Source organism: Amaranthus tricolor, chromosome 13, assembly GCF_026212465.1.
Source record: "Amaranthus tricolor cultivar Red isolate AtriRed21 chromosome 13, ASM2621246v1, whole genome shotgun sequence".
In the NCBI taxonomy this organism is placed as follows: Eukaryota; Viridiplantae; Streptophyta; class Magnoliopsida; order Caryophyllales; family Amaranthaceae; genus Amaranthus; species Amaranthus tricolor.
Window position 1 is genome coordinate 9,283,127 of NC_080059.1, and position 10,459 is coordinate 9,293,585.

Below are 10,459 nucleotides of genomic sequence, written 5' to 3' on the forward strand. Positions count from 1 at the left end.
TTTATGATTTTTCCATAATAATCCCACCTATTGATTAACATGAATAATCCCAACTTTAGGGGTATTTGTCTAGAGTAAACTTGGAATAATCCGATGAACTAAATTGAAAATTAATTTAAAATTAGAGAAAAATTTAAAAAATTTACATAAAAAATTCTAAATATTAAAAAAAATCATAAAGTTTTTTTTTCAACATTTTTTAAACATTTTTTTCGATATTTTATTTGTAATTTATCTTTTTTTAAAAAAAATAAAAGTTGCTATAGCTAGTCATCCGGTTACTGGGTTTGCTCTAAGAAAATATCCTTCAAAGTTGAGATAATTTATGGTTAATCAATAAGTGAGGTTATTATAGGAAAATCATGAATAAGTTGGATTATTTTAGATAATTTTTTTTTTATTAATTTTATTTTAACATTGTTTTAACGTTTGGGGTCTGCGGATCTCTTCTCCATTAATTTTATTATTTCTAAAAAAACTATTTAATCTACTTAATATTCAATACGAGAACATCAAATGTGAACAGATGAATAATCAACCGTTAACTAGTGGCTACTGGCTAGTATGTGTAATAAAGTCAAACTTTTATTATGATTATTTTGAAGAAACTAACTTCGGTTATTTTCCACACAATTTAATCCACACTCCCGTATCATTAGCATTCTTAGTAGTAACCGGTAAGTATCTCATACAGTCATACTATACTGACACTTGTACAAAATACAATTAATTTATATACGAAAACAGATATTTAAAATAGATCTAACGATTCGACATTTTATCAGATTTTAGAATTGAATTTAATTTAACCCGACTTCAATCATCGCTATACAATTATGTAAAAACCCAACATGGATACAAGTCCAACTTCGATCCAACCCGAAAAAATTTGAGACCTAATATCAATCCCATGACCCGAATGATTTAATTTGAATATTCCACCCTAATTTTTATTTGATGAGTTTATAGTAAGAGTAGATTTTTTCTTCATGGAAAATTTTGTTATAGAAAGGCGCCTGAAAAGTAGTAACAAAAAAGTATATAATTAAGGAGCCAATAAGAAATAGTAATTTAAGATTATTTTGACCAAAATATATCTTTTAAGAGTGTAAACCTAAAAAAATCAGGAAAAATTAATGCAAAGAAGAGTCAAAATAGGAAATAAAAAAGGGATAGTAGTTGGGACTCGGGAGTATTTCACCTATAAAAGTAACATAGGGTGAAACGAGAGACATGTGAAAATTCATTTTTATAAATCTATAAATCTATAAATATTAATCAATTATAAACATTATTTACATTTGCAAAAATAAAAAAAAAAAAAAGGAAATTTTAATAGAGAAAATGGATTTAGAAAAGCAGAAAATAGAATTAACAGAAGAAGAAAAAAAGAATATTAATGATTGGTTACCAGTAACAGCAGATAGGAATGCAAAATGGTGGTATGCTGCTATTCATAATGTTACTTGTATGGTTGGTGCTGGTATTCTTGGTCTCCCTTATGCCATGTCTCAACTTGGATGGTAATTATACTAATTTACTTTTTTTTTTTTCAATTTTATTATTGTTATTATTAACATCAATCTATCATTCGGGTCATTAGGTCGATTTTTAGGTTATGTGTTTCGAGTCGGTGTAAAATCTGGTCTTGCATTTGTATTGATTTTACATAATTTTAAATTTATTTTGAAATCGGGTAAATATAGGGTAAAAATAATTAATTAATTATTAGGGATGAAAATGATTTAACCATTTTTTATGATTAATACAAATAATTATTTTCGAGAATAACGAATTAAGTATTATAAATTTAATGATGTTAGGTGTGAAAGGGGGAGTAAAATTTAAATTGGTTTCCTCTTAATTTTCAAGAATGAAAGTGATGAATATTTTTTCAGCAAAAGTTTTTAATTTTGATTTTTTTTTTGTCAAACGAAATAATAGAATATGTGGGAGATAATTTTATAGAAAAATGTTTTCATCAAACCAAATACTCCTTCAATTTTATTCATCTGAAAACTTTTTAATTAGTTGATTGGATGAGTGTTGAGTTCGGTTTAACTCAATGAGTCAGGGATTTATTAGATTAAATATTCTTTTTGTCAAAATTTTTCTGTACAAATTATTTTATTTTTTGGATCCAACAATGAAATAGAATAATAATAATAAAAAAAAAACACAATAGATACGTGTTTCTCATTTTTTCAATAAATAAATATTTTCAAATCATTATATAAAAATTGATTGATCTACTCTTAGTATTTTGAATGAGATCGTCTTCGATCTATACAAAGAACAAATTCAAAATATAAATAAATTTAATACCCAAAATAAATGTTTTATCTTTTTTGATTTAGTTGAATTATTTCAATTAAGAATTGTCTCATTAGAAAATGTGTGTTCTTAAAATATACAATAAAAATTAGAACTTTTCTCATTTGAAGTAAATACATATTTTTGAAATAAAATCTTAATTCGATTTTCTCTTAACTTATCTGATAATCCTTTAAAAAATACTTTCACATATCAACTAATAAATATTCCCTCTGATTCACAAATAATGTCTCATTTGCTTTATATACTCTATCCAATGCACTTATTGAAATATTAATAATTCTAATTGTGCATAATTAAAAATTATGAAAAGATGATATGAATAATCCTTGTATTGAGACGAATCAAACAAGATCTCACTCGACTATGTTTTAACTTATAGATTAATAATAAAATACAAATTAAGTGTAAGAGATAAATAGTGTCCAAAAAGCAAATGAAACGTTAGTGTTGAATTGGAGGCAATATCAATTTACCATGATAGTGATATTGATATGAAACCTATTCCTATCCTCCAAAATAAATTTTTATTATCAATTCCATTTAATTTCAAATAATAATTCAGATAATCCTCTTTAATTTTTGTCAGTTATTAGTTTTATTTAATTCTTTGTCAGTTGTTAATTTTATTATGGTCTTTTCTTTACTCTTTAGTAGATTACTTTTTGTTTGCGGAGGATCAGTCTATATTTGTGAATTGTGATTGTCAATTATTCCGTCCGCGGTGTAGAGAACTTTTTTAATCACTTTTTGTGAACTTCCAAGATTTTCTTCAATCTTTTGGGTGACGTCAATTTTTTAATTTTTTTATTATACTACTTCCTCCATTTTTTAATTTTTTGGGTGACTTTTTAATTACGTTAGTTAATGTTCCTCTCATTTAAAATATTATATTTTAAAGAGAGAAAATTAATTAAAATTTTTAAGATATGTATAAATGATAAAATATATCATTGTGAGATCTTGTCATATTCGTCTTAATATATACTTTTTATTATATATTTTTTATAGTTTTTTATGATGCATATTTAAAGATATTAAGACTGAAAATTTACTTTGAAACTATGTAAATAACGGAGGGAGTAGATGACAACTTTTTAAGTTGCTTTTATCATGTGATTTTTGTATTACTCATCTTCATCTTCATCTTCATCTTAATATAAACATATATTTTATGAGCTTATGCCATAACTGACCAGGCAATTGATTTCAAGTGGTGGATCATCTCATGTTCCCCTGGGTTGTGGACATTGTAAGTTTGAGAAGTACTCATGTTGATTGTATATGTCAATATGTTTGGTGTGATTCCAAATCTGATTACGCTTTAGTCAATCACAAGGGTAGACGAGTGAATTAAATGGGGCATATATATATATATATATATATATATATATATATATATATATATATCAAATTTAATTAAACAAATTAAAACGATAAGTAATGTGATTTTGATCACAAACAAGGTGTTTGACCATACATTACGATTTAAAGAGAGAATAAATTTGTAGATTAGATTAAAAGATAATAGAAAAGATCAATTCTGAAAGAGAAAAGTGTGCAAACTACATAAGACAACCATGAATACAAATTATGCACAAATTAAATAGCAGGATGAACCCGTAAAGGATTATGTAGTTGACATAATTAGTCTACATTACTTTTATTTCAGTTTAATTATTATATTTTTAATCTTAATATATATTATGTATTTGCAATGCTTTCCATTAATCTCCTTAAACAAAAGATTAAAAATTATGCGCAAACTAAATCGGATGAAGGGCATAGTTAGACATAATCAGTCTATATTACATTTCTTTTGTTTTAGTTTAATTATTATTATTATTATTATTATTATATTTTCAGATCTTAATTAATATTTATGGTGTATTTTTATTCTGTCCCTTTTACAAATAAATAATAAACTAAAAAAATATGTGACGTGACAGGGGTCCCGGAGCGACGATCCTAGTACTATCATGGGTAGTAACACTGTTCACACTATGGCAAATGGTAGAAATGCACGAAATAGTACCAGGAAGAAGATTCGACAGGTACCATGAGTTAGGACAGTATGCTTTTGGTGAGAAACTTGGTATATGGCTGGTGGTCCCACAACAACTGATAGTTCAAGCAGGATGTGATATTGTGTACATGGTTACAGGAGGAACTTGTATGTGGCAATTTTATAGCATCGTTTGCAAGAATTGTAAACCAATTAAACGGTCTTACTTCATTATGTTGTTTGCTGCTACTCAGTTCTTCATCTCTAATCTTCCTAATTTTAACTCCATCACTACTCTTTCTTTTGCTGCTGCTGTTATGTCTCTTAGGTATGTATGTATGCTTCTCTTTTATATTTTATTAAAAGTTGACCTGCTAATCTGATCTGAACTTAACCCGAAATAAATGGATTTGAGTTGAGACTTTTGATTTAATTAATTAAATGAGTCGATTCGATATGAACTATTTATTAAATGAGTTAGATTATGTCTAAATTTTAAACCTGAAATCAACTTGTTTAATTCATTTAATTAAACGAGTTAATTTCAAGTTAAATTGATTACTAAAAGTTATAAGTTAAACTTAATTTATTTAATATTTCATATTTTTAAGTAAATAAAAAACATTTCATAAATGAAAAGTTTAAAATTAAAACATAAAATAGAAGACGTATTTAATGCTAAAATCCCTAAAATGAAAACACAAAACTCTAAATTAGTTGATTAAGTGGTCGAAATCATGTCAACCTGATCTGTTGCAGATCAAGTTAAGGTTGAGATTTTCGACTCAATTAACTAAATGGGTTAGGTTTTGAGTCAAAGACTTTTGACATGTTTATACATAATTTGAATTCGACCCAACCCGATCTATTTGATAAACATACTTTCTTGTAAAATTGATTTCTCAACCCTACTATTAGTTCAAAATTATGTTTTGACTCCAGCCAAAAAATATATTTGTAGTTCCGCCACCGTAAATACCCTTCAAAACTTTCAGGACGCCTTTATTACTTTCTTGTATTGACATGGTTTTTTTTCTTCTTGTAGTTATTCTGCCATTGCTTGGATAGCTTCAGCAATGAGAGGAGTACAACCACATACAAGCTATGGTAGTAGATACGAGACTAATGTAGGAAATATGTTCGGGTTTTTGAGTGGGTTAGGAACAGTGGCATTTGCCTTTTCTGGTCACAATGTGGTGTTGGAAATTCAAGCCACAATTGCTTCATCACCCGACAAACCTTCAAAAAAGCCAATGTGGAAAGGATCTCTGCTTGCCTACATAATTGTTGCATTGTGTTATTTTCCAGTTGCTTTTGTGGGTTACCTTGTGTTTGGTGATACGGTTAAGGATAACATTGTGACTTCTCTTGAGAAACCTGCTTGGCTCATTGCTGCTGCCAATTTGTTTGTGGTCATTCATGTCATGGGAAGTTACCAGGTAATTAAATCCATCTTTTTATACCTCATTTCTTTTGATTATTTTTCGGAAGCGATGTTGCCTGAAATAAAATTCATTTGATTCGAGTAACGAAATCGGATTTGAGAAACATTAATTTTAGAGTTTTGGACACGTAGGAAATGTAAGTACTTTACAACATAAAAGTAAAAGAGTAAAAGAAGGTAAGATAGGAAAATGACTAAAAAAGAAAAGAAAAGAAAAAAAAGAAACGAAGGGCTATGATGTAATATATGGTTTTGGGCTTGCAAAAAGAACATTTGGAGAGTTTAGTTTTTGGCACCATTTGCTAAAAACACCGACTTATTAATGTATTGTCTCCTACATTGTAGGTATTTGCCATGCCTGTGTTTGACATGCTCGAATCCTTCCTTGTGCTGAGATTGAATTGCAAACCTAGTAGGCTCCTTCGCCTTACCACCCGTTCAACATATGTTGGTAAGTTATTCAATCATCCTACTTTTCAAAGTTGATATGATAACATGAGATTTGGCCGCATCATCCTCTATAAAATAGTTTGCTGTCTTTCATTTCTCCCTATATTCTAATTATAGTTTCTATACAGCGGTTACAATGTTCTTGGGCATAGCATTTCCATTCTTTGGTTCACTTCTAAGTGTGTTGGGAGGAATTGCATTTGCACCCACTTCTTATTATGTAAGACACTTCCAAAATTTCAATATCATTTTGGTTTAATTATGTACAACATCTAATACATAGACTTAACATTGTCTTGTTTTAACTTGCAGTTGCCTTGCATAATTTGGCTATTGATATGCAAGCCAAAGAGATACAGTTTATCCTGGTTTGTTAACTGGGTGAGTTAATGACTTCTAAGCTTTAAAATAATTTATTAAATTATATTCACTTAGTCTTTATTTGAAGTTGTATATGATATTTGCTATTATGGGTTAATCAGAAATAACCTTTTTGTTATCACTAATAAGGGTAAGGTTTAAAAATCCGACCCCTCAAATCACACTTAGATGGAAGCTAAGCTTTGAAATGACTCATTAAATCATGTCCGCTTATTCTTTATTCGAAGTTGCATATGGTGTTTGCTATCATGGGTTAATCAGAAACAACCTCTTTATTATCACTAACAAGGGTAAAGTTACGTAAATCTGACCCCTAAAACCCCATCTATATAGAAGCCACTTTATGCATTGGCACGACCGTTTCCGACCCTATAGACATTTCCCTTGGGTCCAGATTTAGAAAGGGACCCAATACCTCAATTCAACAAAGTTATCATGTAGGACGTAGAACATCGCTGGTAAAGTCGTAACTTTAATTCTGCCAAACACTCATTAAAAATCGAAATCAACCCTCCACAAAAAGGCCTATAAAATGTCAGAAACAGCAGTGGACATTGTGAAAGTAAATATTGTTGCCCCTCTATTCTTGCCTGTTATATATGGTTAGTTTTGAGCTAATTTTTGGGATATTTTAATTTGTTGAAAACGCAAATTCATAAAGCGTATTAGCGGATGAATTATGTTGATGTACTAATCATAGTTTACATATTGGATTTGCAGTTTTGCATAATATTTGGTGCATCATTGACGATATTAGCCCCAATTGGAGCAGTGAGGGAGATCATAGTTCAGTCCAGCACCTACAAGTTCTTTTCTTAATTAATGGATCATTTATGGGTTGTTTTATTGGGTGATCAATTAATTAAGAAAATTATTATTAGCTTATTTTCAGTTTTACTTGACTCCATAGAACAAGGATCATGAACTAATTACGGTCCTCATTCTTTTTCTCGAGGATCATCTTGCAATTATTATAATTTTCTTTTGCACTAATATTCAAACTTATGTTAGTTGCATGTACTTTTACTCATTATAGTTAAAGATTATGGATAATTATTAAGAAGTATTATTATTAATATATGAAGCTTTTTTAATAGAAGTATTTGTTGGAAATACTTCACATGTGAAACAAGATCCCACATCGATAAAATAGTGGGTTGTTGACTTGCATATATAGTGGGTGAGCTAATCTTTCTACTACCATATGGTTTTGGAAAACAATGAACCTCACTAAGTGTATGTGCAAGTCAACGCTCTTGACTCGTGGGTTTGTGGGCCCAAGTCCACGGGTGTTCCGTGTCCACACGAGTGGGCCACGGTGAAAATTATGTGACGAATTGTCACCGCCTAATAGTATTATGCTTGTAAAAATTATTGACCATATATACCCAAAATTCACCCATTTTCTAATAAAATTAGTAATATATATGATATGAAGTTGAAATTATTTAGATTGGGTAAAATAATTTATACAATAAAAGAGAAGTATTAATATATAAAATAGTTAAATTTTTTAGAACCAAATCATTGCTTGTAAAATAATTGTCAACAAATCAAGCATTGTTATCATGCTATGTAAAGTTTTGAAAAAGATTTTAATTTGTTAAACATATTAAATGTAAAAATCTTAGTATTACTTGTGAATTGGGAAAGTCACACCTCTACTTTTTAACCTAATTCCGCTAATGATTCATATTGTTATTGTCATGTTTATAATTTTTGTATTAAATTTTAGATAATTTGTTGTATAAAATTTTGCTAATCGTATATAATATACTAATAAGTACAAAAATCATAGTTTTTGAGTTATTAGCTTCATGAAATAAATATCATTTTTTTTCCAACTTACTTAATTTTTTAAAATTGCCACAAAAATTTGTTATTGTATTCTTTTAGTAGTTATGTCCATGAGTCTCACTCGAATTAGATCTTTTATACTCTGACTTGCTTTGAATAAAGGTTTGAATTTTTTTTAAGACTTTCTTGAATTGAACTTGGATTTTATGAATTTTGAATATATTTTGACTCGGATTCTCGGCCTTTGGCAGAGTTGAATTATAATATCTTTTTTCGATAATCAAATTCACTTAACAATACACAAGCTGATCATAGCAATAATTTTTTTGATTAGGCTATGATCAGCCCAAGTTCTATCTAACAACGAAATATAGTTCGGCTAATTCAACCTAATAACTTGAATATGATATGGTTAGCTCAAATTCTACTTAATACAAACTCACAACAATGATCAAGATAGACACATTAACATGTCTATATCAATCCTAAAAATACAAATTTATGTAAAATCAACTAAAATAATATATATTGGAACAAAGTCCGAGTCATATATCAATTGTATTTGAGTCGGAGTCGAGTAGGATATCAAATTATATAGGTGTTGGAGTTCCTTTCATTGGATTTAATTTACACTATATTATTTTGGGAAATTCCATGTGGTAACCCTCGGTTATTGAGTTTTCCACGTGATATTCAAAGTTTTGTAAAAATTCACACAGTGGCCTTTTTATACAGAAAACATTTGAAAACATTAGTTTAGTAAGCTTTAAGCATCGTGTAATCCTATTTAATCATTTCACTAGATCACATTGCATCAGTAATATAAATTTTCCCAAAACATAAAACCCTAATATTCTCATCTTTCCACCAAATCACATTTTTTTCACCGAAATTCTTGTAAATTAAAGTTAATCATTTTTATTGACCTAGGGTAAACAACACGAAATCGGGACTAAAGATATTGACCTTTATCCACCACCAGTTGAGAATTCAATTTTGTGATCTTTAGAGATAGGTTTTATTGAATTTGTGTTTCAAATTTAGGGATTAGGATGAAATGGGGAAAATATAATGTTAGGAGAGTTCAATTGGAGAAATAATAACTTTTTGAATTGAATTGTTGTACATGATGCTTTTAAGCTTACTAAACTAATATTTTCAAACATTTTCTTTGTAAAAAGATCACGAAAAATAAATTGAATAAACCTCAAAGTTACTGGTTGAATTTAAAAAAATTTGGTTTCATACTTGAATTAGCCATTCCTAATTCTTTTTGTGATCGAATTTAGGCTATAGTCGAATTCTAATTAGGTTGCATATCGTCAAATTTTGGTCGGGAGTCGGAAAGGGGAATTTCATGTTGCATAACAAATGTAGCAAATCTCCAACAAAATCTCAATAGTAAGCTTCGCGCGCTTAATCTCCAGAAATTTAGACTAGTTTAACGACTGACAGGCCAAGATCGTAAGACCCTTGATCAGTTACCACTCCTCTTGTCTCAGATCGTAAGACCGAGCGAGCCTCTGCGATGTCTTTGATGCTCCTAGGATGCTGTTTTTGACTCTTTAAGTTATTGGGATGTTTCATTATTATTTATTCATAGTTTTAATGTACTTAATGTTACTTAGTGAGATATCTCCTATAAATAGAGAGCTATCATTCACACATTGTAATCATCCACAAAATACACCCCAAGCCAAACACTAGCCTATATCTCTTATCTATTGTAATTCTCCATATATGAGAGTTTTTTGAACTCCTTTGATAATATAAGAGATACTACACACTGGAGGACGTAGCCTAAGTTGGGTGAACCTCGTTAAATTTTTGTGTTGTTTTATTGCTTTACTTTCTCCTACAAACATCGATATCATTGATAGCTTAGTTTGTTTGTCACAAAACCTCGTACATTCGATCTTGGCAATGTTGGAGTTTGAAACACATTGTTCGAACTCTAATATAGCATCGTTTTCAGCTACCGTAAAAATATAATGCTAAAGGTTTGAGCCAAATTAAACAATCACTCTTGATTCTTTGGATGCTCTAAT

The 10,459-nt window shown here is 29.1% G+C and overlaps 1 protein-coding gene across 2 annotated transcripts; it reads left to right on the forward strand.

Moving 5' to 3' along the window:
* The first annotated feature begins 1,138 nt into the window (after window positions 1-1,138).
* LOC130797680 (lysine histidine transporter 1-like) lies at window positions 1,139-7,670 on the forward strand. 2 transcript variants are annotated; one of them, XM_057660385.1, is made up of 8 exons: window positions 1,139-1,523; window positions 3,534-3,586; window positions 4,284-4,667; window positions 5,385-5,778; window positions 6,129-6,234; window positions 6,362-6,453; window positions 6,546-6,614; window positions 7,335-7,670. In XM_057660385.1, the coding sequence occupies exons 1-8, from the start codon at window positions 1,521-1,523 to the stop codon at window positions 7,431-7,433; spliced, it is 1,200 nt and encodes a 399-aa protein (XP_057516368.1). In that variant the 5' UTR covers window positions 1,139-1,520; the 3' UTR covers window positions 7,434-7,670. The 2 variants fall into 2 exon arrangements, with proteins under 2 accessions (XP_057516368.1, XP_057516367.1); XM_057660384.1 differs by lacking the exon at window positions 3,534-3,586 and having other exon boundaries at window positions 1,142-1,523.
* The last annotated feature ends 2,789 nt before the right edge of the window (window positions 7,671-10,459 follow it).